The 16258-nt window shown below is 36.4% G+C and overlaps 4 protein-coding genes across 9 annotated transcripts; 2 read left to right on the top strand and 2 right to left on the bottom strand.

The window, feature by feature from the left end:
• The first annotated feature begins 86 nt into the window (after positions 1-86).
• Positions 87-3242, top strand: LOC110844554 (E3 ubiquitin-protein ligase FANCL). Of its 4 annotated transcripts, none has more exons than XM_022090781.2 (10): positions 87-485; positions 550-657; positions 738-794; positions 880-928; positions 1001-1011; positions 1080-1244; positions 1317-1589; positions 1686-1961; positions 2035-2126; positions 3127-3242. In XM_022090781.2, exons 1-9 carry the CDS (start codon positions 213-215, stop codon positions 2071-2073), a joined length of 1251 nt encoding a protein of 416 aa, XP_021946473.2. In that variant the 5' UTR covers positions 87-212; the 3' UTR covers positions 2074-2126; positions 3127-3242. The 4 variants fall into 4 exon arrangements, with proteins under 4 accessions (XP_021946473.2, XP_021946472.2, XP_035703131.1 ...); XM_035847239.1 differs by having other exon boundaries at positions 112-485; positions 550-616; XM_035847238.1 differs by having other exon boundaries at positions 89-485; positions 880-1011.
• On the bottom strand, positions 2141-5526 carry LOC110844553 (oocyte zinc finger protein XlCOF6). The gene is made up of 9 exons (XM_022090779.2): positions 5385-5526; positions 4854-5256; positions 4554-4773; positions 3727-4473; positions 3338-3643; positions 3106-3184; positions 2967-3037; positions 2713-2895; positions 2141-2628 (listed from the first exon to the last, which is right to left on the bottom strand). The coding sequence occupies exons 1-9, from the start codon at positions 5391-5393 to the stop codon at positions 2460-2462; spliced, it is 2187 nt and encodes a 728-aa protein (XP_021946471.1). The 5' UTR covers positions 5394-5526; the 3' UTR covers positions 2141-2459.
• Positions 5369-8369, top strand: LOC110842858 (spermatogenesis-defective protein 39 homolog). Its single transcript, XM_035847242.1, has 12 exons — positions 5369-5471; positions 5576-5608; positions 5805-6006; positions 6088-6274; positions 6372-6427; positions 6501-6665; positions 6750-6886; positions 6988-7157; positions 7257-7492; positions 7579-7755; positions 7831-7935; positions 8005-8369. Exons 3-12 carry the CDS (start codon positions 5911-5913, stop codon positions 8023-8025), a joined length of 1350 nt encoding a protein of 449 aa, XP_035703135.1. The 5' UTR covers positions 5369-5471; positions 5576-5608; positions 5805-5910; the 3' UTR covers positions 8026-8369.
• On the bottom strand, positions 8114-15016 carry LOC110842856. Of its 3 annotated transcripts, none has more exons than XR_004833865.1 (9): positions 14902-15016; positions 14372-14757; positions 14223-14280; positions 11360-14142; positions 10398-11281; positions 9656-10267; positions 9329-9560; positions 8852-9218; positions 8641-8777 (listed from the first exon to the last, which is right to left on the bottom strand). XR_004833865.1 is itself a non-coding variant. In XM_022088694.2 (5 exons), the coding sequence occupies exons 2-5, from the start codon at positions 10224-10226 to the stop codon at positions 8373-8375; spliced, it is 1575 nt and encodes a 524-aa protein (XP_021944386.1). In that variant the 5' UTR covers positions 10227-10267; positions 10398-10965; the 3' UTR covers positions 8114-8372. The 3 variants fall into 3 exon arrangements, 1 of the variants encoding a protein (XP_021944386.1); XR_004833866.1 differs by having other exon boundaries at positions 14893-14996; XM_022088694.2 differs by lacking the exons at positions 11360-14142; positions 14223-14280; positions 14372-14757; positions 14902-15016 and having other exon boundaries at positions 8114-8777; positions 10398-10965.
• Between the last annotated feature and the right edge of the window lie 1242 nt (positions 15017-16258).

The raw sequence follows: 16258 nt of genomic DNA, 5'->3' as shown, positions 1-16258 counted from the left end.
CTGACTCAGAATTACTTCACCAAAAATTTGATTCCCGCTTCGTATCCCTACCATACTAATAGCATGGGAAGGATACCAGCGCGGGATGGAAAAGAAAAACTGAGTTGATATTATCTCCACACGATCTTTCTGTTTTCATATCTGATCCTATATAAGCATGGCACATTTACTCTTTAGTAGACAAAGACATTTTTCCTGATTCTCATTTTTTCATGGAGTTCTCAAGTGAGAGCGAGTGTAAACAATTCCAGTTTGTCATCTGTGATCATCAATTTATTTACGTTTGGAAAATGGAAGGTGAAATTGAGACTGAAATGGAAATTGATTTCCAAGAAGATGTTGCCCATCGTGTTCCTGCTGCTCGGATAAAGAAAGTGGATAACAAATCAATTCGTGACCATCAGATATTACAAATTATGGAAGAATTTCCTTTGCTGACTTACTGGAAGGATCATACTTATTGGACCGGTTTCATTCAAGGGCAGGTGAGATCAACTTATAATTATACACTGTATTAAAGGGTTTCCTAAAACGATCAATTGTCTTCAGAGGCGACTGGTCAGATTGGCAGTTTCTGCGCCCAATTTTCCAAGATGTGACGATGCGTCATTCCAAGGTGACAATGACAGTATGACAATTATCGCCAATTTTCAAGGGGTTTGTAATTAATAAGCTGTTCTTAATCTAATTCTATGTCTTTGTTTTGTCATTTCTTCACGATTTTTCTCGCCATTTAGATGTTGACATCGAAAGACGGATTATTGGTTGATCTATTGAGAGAAATTGAAATATATGTGAGCCAATAGCTTAGGATTTATTGTTCTACCGTGCGAGCCAGCTTATCAGCCGAAATTTGTATTTTTGATTCAACTATCTTAGATTAATCAGCACGATCCAGGGGATAAAAATACTGAGAGTAACAGTAATGGTAGTGATTTACTAATAGGATCAAGTAATTCAGATTTTTTAATGACCATTTTCAATGAATTGGATTCTATAGGAGTACAAAATGTAAGTTCATTTCGAAAAGCATTGGTTTCAATTCAATCTTAGCATATTGGACTTGATTGACTTATTAGGTGGAATTCGTGTCTAATAATTTTCGTGAGATATCAATGAAATATGTTGATCACCTCGGACGGAAGCATGTTGTGAAGTGCACTATTCCACCCAAATATCCACATGCAACAGTTAAAGTTACTGTTGATTTGCCCCCACCGTCGATCGCCGTTCACTGGCCGCATGTACGTACGTATATAATCATTTTCAGTTAACTGATGTAAGTATATTTATTTTTGTCTGTTTCAAATTTTCAGTCGTTGTCAGATATTTTGGAACAATTCAAATTTGAAGTTGATAAATATGCGACATTTTGGAGTGCAATGGACGAATTAGACAGTAAATGTCAATTAATTGATCCCATACAACCAAAGCGCGGCGATATTCATCGACGAATATTAATGGCTCAAAACATTGTTATCAATCTTATATTCAATCCCTTGTCCCCAATGGCTTTGCCTGAAATAAAGTTTTCTGGACCAGAAAAAAATATCCTTGGATTAGAAACATTGGTCGATGAACATTGCAAGGTATACATACAGTGTAAAATATCCAAAAGTTTGATTCCGGTAGTTCCATTAGTAAGCAAAGTAATATTATTAATTTTAATATATTTGCACATAAAGGAATGGTCAGAAGACAAATCAATTTTGGAAAACCTCAAAGACATTACACAGTCTGAATTCCTTGCAATAGCTGATGAAGAAGGAAATGAAAATGGCAGTGATGATATCGAATCACTTTGTGTGATATGCTACTCTTTTGAATTTGAAGGCAACATTCCAGAAGTTGCTTGTGATTGTGGTTCCATGTATCACGACAAATGTCTCGGTGATCTACTTGTGAATGATTGTTCCGTAAAAGCCAAAAGGTTTTGTGTGGATTGTCCAGCTTGTGGATTGGTATTTAAACAAACATATTTTTAAATCTTTGAGAATCGTCATTTGAAATCAACTAAATCTGCACCCTTTCTAGGAATTAAAAGTTTCAAAGAACCACAAAGCCACATGGTAGAAAAAATAATCATGCCCGAAGACAATTATCATTCTCATATAAAAATATCATAGGTAACTATTTTAAATACATAAATCACAATTATCGCCTTGATAATAGACTTTTATTGAAATTGCTTCAGTATTATTAAATCAGTAAATCATTAATAATACAATGTCAATGCCAAAAACTACTTTAATTTATAACAAACCTCATTACTCAGAATTGATAAAAGTATGAACTAGTACGAAGGACAAGATTTGGATTTTGGAATGTTGACATTTTGGACCTATAATTATGATAACGTAACGTGAGCCGTTCCATCAAAGTTTGATATTGGAAAAAAAACTGCTGTTGAATTTTGTGTTAGCCGCATGGCCTACTCGAGGATAAAGTTTTTGTAATTTTCAAGACGAATGTCTTTCATTTTGTGTGACGGATGATGAAAATTGTTCTCTTTTGGACCTTGGGAGCCTTGGAGTTCTGACCGATACGTTAATTCCATGAGATTTTAAATGAAGTCTTAAAGTGGTGTTAAGGGCGAATCCCTTGTTGCAGTGTTCGCATTGGAATGGTCTATCAATAATTAACCATTTAATAGTACTTATTATATCCACATGATAGAGTTTATATAATATATACAATCCAATTTACTATTACCTTTCCCCTGTGTGCACTTGACGAATGTGGCCATCTAAGATCCCTTTCCGGGGATACGCTTTATGACAATATAGGCACCGGAAAGGGGTTTTGATAACATAATCCTCAGAGTGTATCCTTTTCACATGGGTATCTACATGCTTCTTTGCCTTGAAAGCCTTGTCACAGTGTGGGCACTGGTACCTAAAAATATTAAAGTCAATCATAATCTGCAAATAGCAACCTGAACTTAAAAAAATATGTAGTTAAAGTACGGTCTTTCTCCAGTGTGGCTTCTCATATGATTTGTTAAGACCCACTTTGAAAGAAATCGAGCATCACAAACCTGTCAGTATTCGATGTTGTTAAATTTTTATCTTTACTTGAATAATTAGAAATAGTTAAAACTTATACATCGCATTGATATGGTTTCAGGCCGGCGTGAGACATTTTATGCTGCTTAAGGCCTTTCCCTGTCATGAATTTTGCTCCGCTGAATGAAATAAAAAATAATAATAATTACAATAGAGCGGTATTACATACATACATAACTTTTATCATGTAGTTAATTTTTTATAATAATTCAGATTTTAGTATCATGTTTGTATTCTCAAACCATTATTAATTAGTTGTACTTACTACTTACCACTCATCACAAATCAGGGGCTCATCGTCGTGCTTCTGAATACAGTGCGTTTTTAGGGAACTGGAATCATAAAACTTTTCTCCACATTTTTTACACGATATGTTTTGTTTCCCTGCATGTCTATCCAAATGTGCTTTAAGAATGTAGGCGGAGAAAAAACTTTTTCCACAAACTGGGCATAAATGATGTTGATCTTGTGTTGAATGTATCTTGGCTGTGTGCCATTGTTGAGCTGCCTTATCGATGAATTTTTCCTCACAGTGGTCACACTGATATGGCTTCTCCCCAGTATGCCTTCTCTGATGTCTGTAATAATAATGAAATACATATATATGTCATAAATTGGCATTGGTTCATGTTTGGCAAACTTTTATTTATATATGTACTACCTTGAAAGAACACTGTTTGAAGAATAACTTTGGTTGCAGTAAGTGCACAAAAATGCCTTATTATGGGTCGCCATATGGCGTTCTAGACGAGAATGATCAGCAAATCTTGAGTCACATACCTCACAAACCAGTGTTTTCTCTGTTTCAAACTTATGAAGTTTCAAATGACGTTCTAGGTTTACTTCAAGTGTGAATCGCTTATCACATTTATCACACACGTGGTTTTTCTCATCAGTTTCATGCTTAACAACCATATGGGACTGTAGGGACCCAATTCGAAAGAACTTTCTTTTGCACATGGTACACTGAAATGAAGCAACAATTTTGTGCTCATCTTTGTCGTGGGTACTCTTGGCACTCTTAGTTGCAAACCTCATGTCACATATTTTACAATCAAACTTGTGAAATTTGTTAACGTGACTGTTTAATAAGTTTTTTGAAAGATGACGACGACGCCGAGCGCTCTTTGTTTCATTCAATTTTAGGTCATTGTTATATTCCAAATCTGCATCTACTAGTCTCATTTCTTTCGATTCCTCATTTTTAGGTTCTGTGTCAATTTCTTCAGATGTAGAAATGCTTGCTTCTGCTTGTTCTGATGCCAGTTTGATGGGATATTTTTTAGTAACTTGTTTCTTACGGGAGCTATGTTTCGTGATAGATGAGAGATTATTAAGCTTTCTTCGACCTCGTTTCTTGGGGGTTGTTCCTTGATTGTCACTCTCGTTAAGTCTTCTTTGTCGTCTTCTATATAAATATCATACCCACATAAATTAGAGGATGGGTGATTTTATGAATGCACATAAATATGAATATTATTTATGTACCTTGTTGCTAATCTTGCACTCTCACGTTTTTCTTGAGGAGTGACAAACTCATAATAATATTCGGAATCTCTATCATCTTCGACATCTTCCTTATTATTAACCTTGTCTGGATGTAAAAGGAATGCAGAAGGAGAACAAGAACCATTCATTATAAATTGGTCTTCTTCCGTCGTCTCCGCTTTGACTTTAATTTGAACATTGCTGAAGCCGTCATCTTCATCTAATTAAAAGCAATAATGTAAGTGGCAATTACTAATTGCATACAATAACATGACTCTAGTTCATAAAAAGTTAAACAACCTGACAAACGCAGTAGAGATTTTTGTATTCTCAGCACCTTTTCCAACTCATCTGTACTATCATTCTTGTTTTGTAGCTTCAATTTTTGTTCGTCCGAATCCAAAATTCTTATTCGAATAAGGACAACTTTTGATCTAAGTAGTTCCTGCAGTTGCAAAATTTTGTGGTAAATATCTTCAGTTTCATTTATCAAGACTAAGCATTCTTGACACGTCAGCCCCTGATCAACGTCATGTTGCTCGATTATCTTCTGGTATGCTGTGGAAGTTTTGAACTTTTGGTGTTGCACAAATTCACATAATGTTGTAATTTTTTGCATTTGGGTATTAGGAATCTGTTGTACTTCTCTCAAACAAAGAACACACAATCCATCCCGATTAAGAAGGTAATTATTTGCCATTTTCTAATTAAAAAATAAAAACAAGATGTTTACTTTTGAGTAATCATTAATCATGTCAAACTGTCAAACAACACTCAATAATTGAGTCTCAATTGTATGAATTTATCTTAAAAATGTCATTATGTCGTTACGAGTGTCATTGGTGCAGGTTTATCTTTAGAGGACAGTCCAAAAATTATATTCTTTCATTTCGAATGCAAACGCAGCAGTAGGCACAAGTAAAAAAATAAACACAAAATTATAAAACTAATACGTATGTATATAAAATCTGCATTAATGCATTCAATTCAAATACTAACCAATAAACATCTGAAAATTTCAGACTGGAATCTGCTGAATACTATTTTCTCAACAGGTCTCGTATTGCCCATCACACAATTTCTCTGGTTGTCTCAGGATCAGACACTCAGATTTCAAAAATATTTACATTTACGACTTCGAATAAACAAATGTACTAAATTAAATATTTAATATTTATTTAAAGTTGTAACAAAAATTTCTCTAAATAGAGAAATTTTTGTTACAACTTTTCGAAATTTTTTGGTCGTTAGTCTATGTGATCAGTGCTGTGATTTATTAATCTTTCAAAGTCTTAACTACACAAAATTGGCAAAAGTTGAGTCAACTGAAAACCAAATTTCTACTTACATTTTCGAAATGTCGAATCGACTTGGAATAGACGACGAGAAATACTGGAACGACTCTAAAATCAAAGGCTTTGGTTTTGGCGAAGATACAGAGTCCATCGAAGAGGTAGAAGATTGCATTTTTAAAGATGATGACCTTGCCAATTGAATTAATATGTATTTGTTTATTATCGCTGTACAATAACAGGACAACATATTTTACGGTGTTAGTCAAGAACGCGACGCAGCGACGAAGGTGGGTCAGGATCTCAGGGCAGAAGTGAGTTCTTTGAGTTCCTTTGTCTCGGATGAATCCTCGGAAGAAATTCACGAAAGTTTCCAACGGCTCCGAGACCTCCCACCATTCCTGTGGAATTCTGGCCCCTTGGAACTAGGTATTTATTTTTTATATATATCTGAAATATTTCCCACCTTATTACAAACATGCAAACTGTATACACATTACACATCTATATATGAATTTATTCACAGAACTGGATCGACCTGTTTCTGGTGCTTTAAATCCTGAGGCATATATGCACCGTGAAGTAAATGCAAAAATAATTGAGTAAACTCTTGTATTTCAAGAAGGCCAGCTTTGAATTGATGTTTTGCATTTAGCAAGGTGACACGAGGCCTCTTCACCTCCCTAGTATGGACGAGACCATTCACCAATTACTAAATAGTAACGAACATGTATTGTTGGAACATTATCAAAGTCTCAGCCAGAAGAAACAATTATTAACCAGGGCTATTGAAATTCATGATGGGAATGCCATTTTGGCTGTGAGGTTTAAACATGTCACACAATATGAGTAAATTTGTTCTCTAATTCATCCGTTCTAATTTGTTCCTTGATTGTGTTTATAGGTGACATTGTTCTTATACAAAACCTTAAAGCACAGTATTTTTAGACAAATGCTTATTGAACACAAAGCAGCTGCGAATCATTATGTAAGATATTTGGAAACAAAAAATGAAGTTAATCATCTCGTCGATCTTCTCAAGTAAGTATACATATCTACCCCTTTGTCAGGGTTTTATTATATAATAGTTTGAGTAAATATTTTTCATTGTGAACCATTTATAAGATAACTTTTATTCGTAGCATGCTGGGCAGGACAAAGGAAGCCATGTTGATTCGATATAAGCACATTTTAAGACGGGAAAACAATTTGCAAAACTTTTTGAAGGAAATGGAACATTTTTATCATTCAGAGTGTCAACTGAGCAATGAAGAAGTGGCGTTACTATTTAATCAACATCTACAACTGCTTTGTAAGTAATTTATTTATATAATTATAAATTATTCCTACTTTCCAAGGAAGTTGAAGGAAGGAACCTACGATTGCAATTTCAAGATTTGTAATTCTTTAGATATATATAAGGAGATCAAGGAGAAAACTTCATTTATTCACACGGATAATTCATCAGTACTGAAAACGCTCAACTTTGTAGCAGAAAATTTTTATGAAAATACAAACCCTCCGTTAACCGCTGACAATATCAAACAAAAATTCAATCTAAATGTCAAGCAATACAATTGGGTTGTTCTCAAAGCTTTAGTTGTACAACAAAAGTGGCCACAAATCGAAGCACTTTTACTGACAAAAGTCGGTGAATTATTTATGTTTCTACAATGTGAAAAATTTTAGCTAGGTTAAGATTTTAATTGATTTGGCTCTTTGTATTTCAATAGACTTGGTTAGGCAGTTCAAAGGACAGATGCTTGTTGCCCCTCGAAGAAGTTTGCAATACATTGAAGGACGGGGACGCTCCCATAGACTTGGTTGCCAGATTTGTAAGACTAATTGACGACACTGAAAAGAAGTTGGTCATTGCCCGTAAACTAAATTGTCATAGTGTTGTTATTGATGTAAGTCATTTACGAATCAAGCGGAATTGTATTTTTGAGGAGGTGAGTTCTGGAAAACTTAAACTTTTCTTGTAGGTTTACGCTGCCCAAAAAGACAGAGCCGCAATTTTAACTTACAAATCTAATTTGGAAGACAATTCTAAAGAATTTGTGTATGCTGAAACCATATTAAAACATAATGTAAGGATAACATTTATTAATCAATTAATTAGTTTAAGACTTTAAGTTTGATTTTTTTTTTAATTTCAGGCAATAAAATGGAAAAATTGACTGGTGCCTTAATCGTTATCACATCAAAATGTAATATTGTTAATTCTGTGATCAAACTATTGACTGAAGTAGAATGACTATGATGAGGTTTTTTAATGAATATTTTTATTGGTGACCAAGTATGTTAACTAAATGTTAATTATAATAAAATATATTTCTGCACATATTTTTTTAATTAAAAAGGCTTAAAACGACACGACACACAAATTTAATAACAGTTTTCGGATATTTTTTATGTTCGAAAATCACAAACAGAATTGAGCGCGCTAGTGAGTGGCTATCAATAACAATTTGTAATGAATTGATCTCGGTTCACATTTGAATAAAGGATTAACAAAAATTGATTTTTAAAATAAACGAGCTAGTACTGATAATTTCCGCAGCCCCAAATAAGTTTGCTGGCTATTTTTTGAGGACCCTGGAATCCCCAATTCTTGAAAGATTTCTGGTTTTCCGGTTTCGCGTTTGCGTTTATATCTCGAAGGCTCTTCGATGTCGTATTCTTCAATTACATCATTCAGAGGAGAGTCTGCCTTTATGCGTATTCCAGAATGACAATATGTGGAACATCCACGAGGCCCTAACCGTCTGGCCGTCACCTTCCCGTTGAAAACGCTTCTCACAAGCTTCCCAAATGTAGCTTGGTTTGGGGTTTCTCGATTGTTCTTTAAGCAATATTCAGAATAATGGTGATAGAGTGTGGGCCTCACAATAATTCCTTTTTCTGCCAACTCAATATTGTCCGTCAACCACTATAATAATGCACAAACAATTAAAATGTTATCAATGCGAAAATTAAAAATTACTTGGTAAACCGATGTGTTACCTTTCCATCGCCATAACTAAGCAAAGCAGGCGTTGAATATCCTTGCATGAACGATATATTCTCTGTTTTCGCACATTTAATTATCGGCATTAAAAAGTCATCTCCGTAATCATTGTTCTCATCAATCTCATTGTGGTAATCAATTATTAGGTTTAGATTTTTTTCAGGATCTTCTTGTTTTACTTGCTTCCTCTTCCTGTATTTTCTTTTTTGGCGTTCCGGAACAGGGTTCCACTCGTCGTCGCTCTCAAATCCAATTTTTTCTTCTGCTTTAAATGCGAATTTGCTTTCATTCTTCTTAATATTTGCTTCTTTTTTTATGTACTTTCGTTTCTGGCGCAGTTGACGGATTGGTTTTTTATTATTGCTGTGTATACAAAAAAAACATTTGCATTAAAATCTTCAGAGTACATGTAGCTTGCAAACAGAGATTATATTTATGAATACATATGCTCGTATGAGTATACATGTACTTACAATGCATTCATTTGGATTGTACTGCCATAATCATTGGTCCTAAATTCAGATTTAATAACTGGGATGGTTAATATTTGGCGTCCATTAAAATTAAAACTGGCAGGTAACGTCTGTCTAGGTTCTGTCTTTATCCTCTTTCGATTGGGGATTTCATTCCCATCCTCCTCCTCGTCAATATTTTTGTAACATGGAATATTCGAATATGATGATGCTATCGGGTTTGGTAATAACTCTAAAAAACATGAGTAAATATACAGTGTATTTAGTTTAAGCTATTTTATTAGTAATGGTGTATGGTAAAAGTAAAATAAATAAAAAATTAAATACCTGGACCAAACGCCTTACTTAGAACTTTCTGAATTTTGTTGAGCGTTGCAACATTATGTCGCGGTCTGCCCCTTTTATGCTCAGATAACCGTAGACTTCGACTTTCGTGAAGCCGAGATTTCAGTGTGACCATCCTCGAGGTCATATCAACCCGTAAGAGTTCAATGTGATGTTTTAGTTCTTGAACTTCTTCAACAATTGTGAAACAATCCCAGCAAAAGTGGCAAGAAGTTTTCATATCTACGTAATCCTTCCTAGACCCCATTATGAAATCTTGGCCAAGTCCAAATTGTGCACAAAGTGTACCGAGACTAATTTGACCTGTTGCTGTTGTCGGTGGGAGTGGATCAAGTGGTTGTGCATTATCGGCCGAATGTATGACCTGTGGTTTCAAATCTATTTCAGCCGAGCACGTGGAACAAAAAACTATTTCCGGTTGATGAATGGCGGCTTTGATCAACTTTGGAGGGTGTTTGGGAGGCGTGCTTTGACCAATTATGTCTGACATTTCATGGTCAAGGATGGGGGGACAGGTGTTCAAGGTCAAGGGACGCTTTCCTTTTCGCCCCATTCCTGAGTCGTATGGTCAGGGGCACTTTGTTGAGCAGGTCACTATAATTTCAGTTATATTACGGAAACGTTTAATTTGAATTTCAATTTAAGTCGCATAATTGATATTAGTTTCGATATTAATTCTGTATTCGGATTCCGAATTTCGGAATAATATAAATCGGAACTGTACCTGTTTGTTACTGTTAGGTTTAGGTAACTATATTTAAAGACCTTTGGCAGTTTTTGGGGTTACTTTTTTCATTAGAGAGCCAAAATGTACTCAGAATTTTAGACGATTTTATCGGCGATTGGACACTAACACTGATTGCCGCTGATTCATATCTAAAATAGTCAAAATCAACTAAGCTTTCATTCCACCCACGTGTAGCTGTAGCGTGTAGCCGTGTAGGAGAGAACCCGAAAACACTTATTTCTTTCTCATTTCACTGGAACAAACAAAGGACATTTTCATAGCATATTGTAGTTTATTGTGAATGCGATTCACGTATTAATAAGCAAAGCTAGAAACAGGACACAAATATGAATACTATTTATAGGTAATTCAACGGAATAAAGTAAGTACGGACCCTAAAAAGTAAAAAGAAAAGTATGCCTTCTTTAACATGCGAAGTTATTTTTATTTTACTTTATTAAACAAGTGAAGGCAGCAGCTTATATAAAACGAAGGGTAAATAGTATCTTTTAACTTGTCTATGTATTGAAACCATTGCATATATAACAATACATGCATTGTCATTGCAAACCCGTAAATCTAAATCATTTCTTGTAAACTAAATGTTGGGAATGGATTTTCATATGGAATAGCTGGGTCTGGTACATTGGTGTTATTATTGACTTCATCCATTACTGGTGGTTCATTCTTTGGGTCAGGGCAGGCGACTTTTTCGTCATCTTTATGAATGGCATCGTCATCTGATTCTGGTAGAGCACCTCTCATGTTATCTGGCCTTTTCTTGTAATCTCCCCACATCAAGTGTTTTTTCCTATGTCCTAGAAAGTGTCCTGAATGAGAAAATCGTAAACCACATATGTGGCACTTGTAGGGAGTTTTGCCTGAGGACAAAAAAATAGGATGAGAAATAATTACAAATCTGCATATGGTGCAAACATATAAGTACATAATTCATTTACCGGTGTGTTGATTTAGATGGTACTGGTACTGGGTTCGCACAGTGAAGACCTTGCGACAAAATTTACAAGTAAATGAAGTCCAAGTTTTTGCAAACGCCTTCGTCTCCTTGTTTTTGTTTATTTCTTGAGGATTCAAGGTGCGGTGACTGAGCTGATGACCAGCTCGGCTCAAGTAGTTGGAAAATGTTTTACTGCATACAGAGCATTTGATTTTTCTAACGCCATTATGAAAGTTCATGTGCATATTGTACGTGTAAATTCGTTGGAACTGTTTTCCACATATTTTGCAATCAATTAGGCTTGATGGTGGATTCTGAGTGCGCCGTCCCTTTTCAGGAGGGATCTTAATTAACGTATTTCTTTCATTGGTGTGACTCGTCATATGAAATTCAAGATGAACTAGGCTAGAGAATTGCTGAGAGCAAAAGTAGCATCGCGTGAGGGCTCTACTAGCTTTTATGTGCTTAAATGTGTCAACACCATGCGCCTTAAGCAAGTGCATTTTAAATTTGCAGGATGCTATCATTTCGCCGCATTGGTCACATTGTTGCATAATTGGGTTGTGAACTTCTCTCCGGTGACAGTATAGCATAGCTTTCGAGCGATACTTTTTCGGACACTCAGCACAGTCGAAAGTTTCATTTGAGGTTGAATGGCGACAGTTTTGGTGGCGGATTAAATTCCCCTTGGTTGTAAATGTCAAGTTACAATCAGTACAACGGAATAATATCATTTTGTGTATATTGGCAATGTGGTCTGCCAAATGTTTCGTGTTGTGCAATACTTTATGACAATGCGGGCACGTTTTCTTCTTGTCTTGCGTATGTATGCGTAGATGCTTTGCCAGGTCTTCTTTTGTTTCGAACGTTCTTGACTTTGAGCAACAATAGCAGATTAATGACTCATCAGGGATATAACTGTGAATTTGAGCATGAGTGAAAAGATGAATCTCTGAGACAAACTTTGAGTCACAATTTGCTTCAGGACATTTATAAATGAAAAGTTCAGGATGGGTATGTTGATGTAATCGGAGGGCTGTACTGTCTCTGAGAGTTTTATCACATACTTCACATTTGACACTCTTAGACGGTAGAACGGAATTGTCAGCGACCTCAAAGTCATTTTCTGCATCCATCATGATAACATCTTCTTTGTTTTCTATTTGTGGCAACGATTGCGAGGATGAAAGTGTTGAAGAAATTGTTGTTGGAAGAGATGATAATGATAATGAACATGTTGAACTTGGAAAATTTTCTTCAATCAATGCATCAAAATCGATACTTTCCCATGGCGTGTCCTTTGGTGTTCCAGCTCCAGCAGAAGAATGTTCTCTCTCAGTGTGCTTCTGCAAATTTTCTATACCATGAAATAGCGAAGGGGCCAGACGATTATGAGAGACGCACAACTCACAGATCAATAAACCCTCCCCTGTATGAGATTCAAGATGGTCTTGAAATGTATTAACTGAAATGAACGAGTTGGAACAATAACATTCAAACATTTGGAGATCTTGGGTCGTTCCTTCAGCATCCGTAAAACCAGTATTGTGAGACAACGTGTGAGCGTTCAACTGCTCTAGCGAGGAATACGTTTTATCACAAATGGTACAAATAAACGTGAAAATCTCTGGATGATGTTTACGCAAATGGACGACGGATGTCAAAGGAGTACAAAATTGTTTTAAACAAACTGTGCATTTAGAATCTTCTCCTTCAGCTGCAGCATGGCAGGAGGTCATATGTGACTTTATTTTTGACTTGATATCCTTCTTAGAGTATTTCGATTCTTTGATCCCAAATTCACACAAAGGGCATCTTGACAAATGGTGATATCTTAGATGTCGCTTGTACATAAAGTCCGTGACGAACCTTTTTGCACAGTTTGGTTTAAAGCATCGGTACATTTTATTGTTGGGTGTAGATATTGTTTCATGCTTTTCAATTATGTGGTTAACTAAGTGGGGCCGCTCAGTGAAATAATACTCTGGACATAATTCACATCGAAGTGGAGTTGAGTGACATGCATGCAATTTTACATCTTCTCTTTGGATAAAAGCTTTCCCACACTTTTTGCAAAATAGTTCCATTTCCAAAGTCTTTTTATAGTTCAGTCTTGAACATCTTTCCAAGAAATCTAGGTGAATTAAATGGTGGTACTTTAGTGCTTTCACCGTATCAAACTGATAGTTGCACACTAAACAAGGATATGTCGTGGCCGTTGTCATCGTTGTAGTGGTCGTGTCTTGATTTGTAGGTTCTGGGAGGTGACAAACTTTATGTGCTTCGAGTAAGTACAAGTGTGAAAAGGGTTCCTTACAATTTCCGACATTACAAACAAAGTTAAGCTCAGAAAGATGTTTCTTTAGCTCATGTTGTCTCAAAAATGAAAATGTCTTCCGCGTGTTCGATCCGCTACGACAAAATAAGCATTTGAAACTATGAAATGACTTCATTGAGGAAAATACACCCCGAATCACAGTGTGCGAGTCTAAATGTCGATGTAAGTCATCATCTGTTTTGAATCGGTCTTCGCAAATATCACAGAAAATTTCATGGCTTTCTGCATCCTTGTGTAAGTCCATATGTTTTCTTAGTAGAACGGTTGAAACAAAGGTTCGATCACAGAGGACACAAATAAATGATTTGGTCACTTTGGAGTGATCCGAAACAAAATGGCTCATTAACTGCTCCAAATTCTCAAAATTCTGGTGACAAAATTCGCATTCGATGCATTTGCTTGCAGAGTATGTGTGGTCATTTGTAAATCCCCTCTTTGACATGTCTCTGAAAATTGTGACACGCATTAAAATAATTCGAACATAATCACACCAGTTAGTATTAACATAAAACTTAATACCGCTTACAAATATGAATAAACTTCCAAATGCAGTGGGTCAGATTGTACTTGTGCTTCTTGTGCGCCTTTTTTTGCAAAGAACATACAATAATTAATTATTACTTGAGTGAGATGTATCTAAACTGTAGTTAAAATCAAGAATGAAATTAAACATACGTTCTGAAATATTATGTGCAAAAGGATTGGTCGGAATTTGATTTCTATTAATGCAACTTTCATGCAGGAATCGTGGTTGTGATTGTGGAGAAACAATTTTTCCATTTTTCTCATATGATTTGTCTATGAATGGAAACCTTTTTGAAAATGTCCTCAATTGTACGGGAGATTTTGTCTGCGAAGAAGCTTGATTGATGATGGGGGAGGAGACATTGATTTGCTTATCCTGTTTTGTAGTCGACGACGATGTTTCCCGTGAACTAAACATGGTTACTGGACCACCATTTTTCTTCGACACCACCACTGGACACGTATGTTTTAATGTGGTCATCTTTAGTACTGGTATTTGTCGGACCAATTGTGTATCCTCATCATTACCCCCTGAGCTACATATTCCCAACAAAAATAATATAAAAATTAGTATTACTCTATTATGTTTAATGTATGTCACCAAATTTAGAGTCAGCAAACGACGAGAAAACATGTAAGGATTATACACAAGAAAATATATAAAAATATACCTGACATACCCAGAGAATTATATCCGAGAGAAATATTTACAAACAGCAACAAGAAAATATTATTTAGCGAGAACATTTGTCTGTCTGGTTCCCACTTTCTCGCATCTGATTACGTCTGTGAAGCTGTACCTGGGTTTGAGTGCACTGCTGCCACCGTCCAGCTTCCTACCGCCAACCGCCGCCTCTCTTCCTACCGCCTACCCGCAGATGCCAATGCTAAAAAACCTTGTACATGGACTTCTCTCACCCTATGCCGTACCATAATACCACAAAATGTTAATTTTACTCTAAAATACTCAAGAAATCCCGAAAACCAAATAACAAACTAATAAAATAGTCCGCATAGGTTCCTAGCGCGGGATTTCAAACTACCGCCTCCATGCTCACATATGTTATCGACCGCACCCCCGGTCATCATTTAATGCGGACCCGCACCCGCCAGATCCCTCTGGTCAAAATTACCAAGCCGGTAAAAGTCATGACTTGGACTTTTTGCTAATTTTGTTTTTGTCGCCGTTTCCTAGAGCGGGATTTCAAACTACCGCCTCTATGCTCACATATGTTATCGACCGTACCCCCGGTCATCATTTAATGCGGACCCGCACCTTCCAGATCCCTCTGGTCAAAATTACCAAACCGGTAAAAGTCATGACTTGACTTTTTGCTAGTTTCGACTTTGTCTCCGTTTCCTCAAGCGGGATTTCAAACTACCGCCTCCATGCTTGCATATGTTATCGACCGCATCCCCGGTCATCATTTAATGCGGACCCGCACCCGCCAGATCCCTCTGGTCAAAATTACCAAGCCGGTAAAAGTCATGACTTGGACTTTTTGCTAATTTTGTTTTTGTCGCCGTTTCCTAGAGCGGGATTTCAAACTACCGCCTCTATGCTCACATATGTTATCGACCGTACCCCCGGTCATCATTTAATGCGGACCCGCACCCGCCAGATCCCTCTGGTCAAAATTACCAAGCCGGTAAAAGTCATAACTTGGACTTTTTGCTAATTTTGATTTTGTCGCCGTTTCCTAGAGCGGGATTTCAAACTACCGCCTCTATGCTCACATATGTTATCGACCGTACCCCCGGTCATCATTTAATGCGGACCCGCACCCGCCAGATCCCTCTGGTCAAAATTACCAAGCCGGTAAAAGTCATAACTTGGACTTTTTGCTAATTTTGATTTTGTCGCCGTTTCCTAGAGCGGGATTTCAAACTACCGCCTCTATGCTCACATATGTTATCGACCGTACCCCCGGTCATCATTTAATGCGGACCCGCACCCGGCAAATCTATCTGAATATAATCACAAAAATCATAATTAGCAAAATTTGTGTATTTCTACTTTTTTTACGGATGTGGTAA

The sequence above is a fragment of the Folsomia candida genome, unplaced genomic scaffold (assembly GCF_002217175.1).
Source record: "Folsomia candida strain VU population unplaced genomic scaffold, ASM221717v1 Fcan01_Sc002, whole genome shotgun sequence".
In the NCBI taxonomy this organism is placed as follows: domain Eukaryota; kingdom Metazoa; phylum Arthropoda; class Collembola; order Entomobryomorpha; family Isotomidae; genus Folsomia; species Folsomia candida.
Note: the sequence above shows the minus strand (reverse complement) of the source record. Positions and strands in the feature narration are given on the sequence as shown.

Excerpts from the sequence above, each read along its gene's own strand:
- LOC110844554 (XM_035847238.1), top strand. The coding sequence starts at position 213 with ATGGAGTTCTCAAGTGAGAGCGAGTGTAAACAATTCCAGTTTGTCATC. Across the intron at positions 795-879 it reads TGAGAGAAATTGAAATATAT|ATTAATCAGCACGATCCAGG; the intron begins GTGAGCCAATAG and ends CAACTATCTTAG. Across the intron at positions 1,590-1,685 it reads TGGTCGATGAACATTGCAAG|GAATGGTCAGAAGACAAATC; the intron begins GTATACATACAG and ends TTGCACATAAAG.
- LOC110844553 (XM_022090779.2), bottom strand. Across the intron at positions 3,038-3,105 it reads TGAAACCATATCAATGCGAT|GTTTGTGATGCTCGATTTCT; the intron begins GTATAAGTTTTA and ends GAATACTGACAG. Across the intron at positions 2,896-2,966 it reads AGCCACACTGGAGAAAGACC|GTACCAGTGCCCACACTGTG; the intron begins GTACTTTAACTA and ends TAATATTTTTAG.
- LOC110842858 (XM_035847242.1), top strand. The coding sequence starts at position 5,911 with ATGTCGAATCGACTTGGAATAGACGACGAGAAATACTGGAACGACTCT. Across the intron at positions 6,275-6,371 it reads TTCTGGCCCCTTGGAACTAG|AACTGGATCGACCTGTTTCT; the intron begins GTATTTATTTTT and ends ATTTATTCACAG. Across the intron at positions 6,428-6,500 it reads AGGCATATATGCACCGTGAA|CAAGGTGACACGAGGCCTCT; the intron begins GTAAATGCAAAA and ends TTTTGCATTTAG.
- LOC110842856 (XM_022088694.2), bottom strand. The coding sequence starts at position 10,226 with ATGGGGCGAAAAGGAAAGCGTCCCTTGACCTTGAACACCTGTCCCCCC. Across the intron at positions 9,219-9,328 it reads ACAATCCAAATGAATGCATT|CAATAATAAAAAACCAATCC; the intron begins GTAAGTACATGT and ends TTGTATACACAG. Across the intron at positions 8,778-8,851 it reads TTAGTTATGGCGATGGAAAG|TGGTTGACGGACAATATTGA; the intron begins GTAACACATCGG and ends GCATTATTATAG.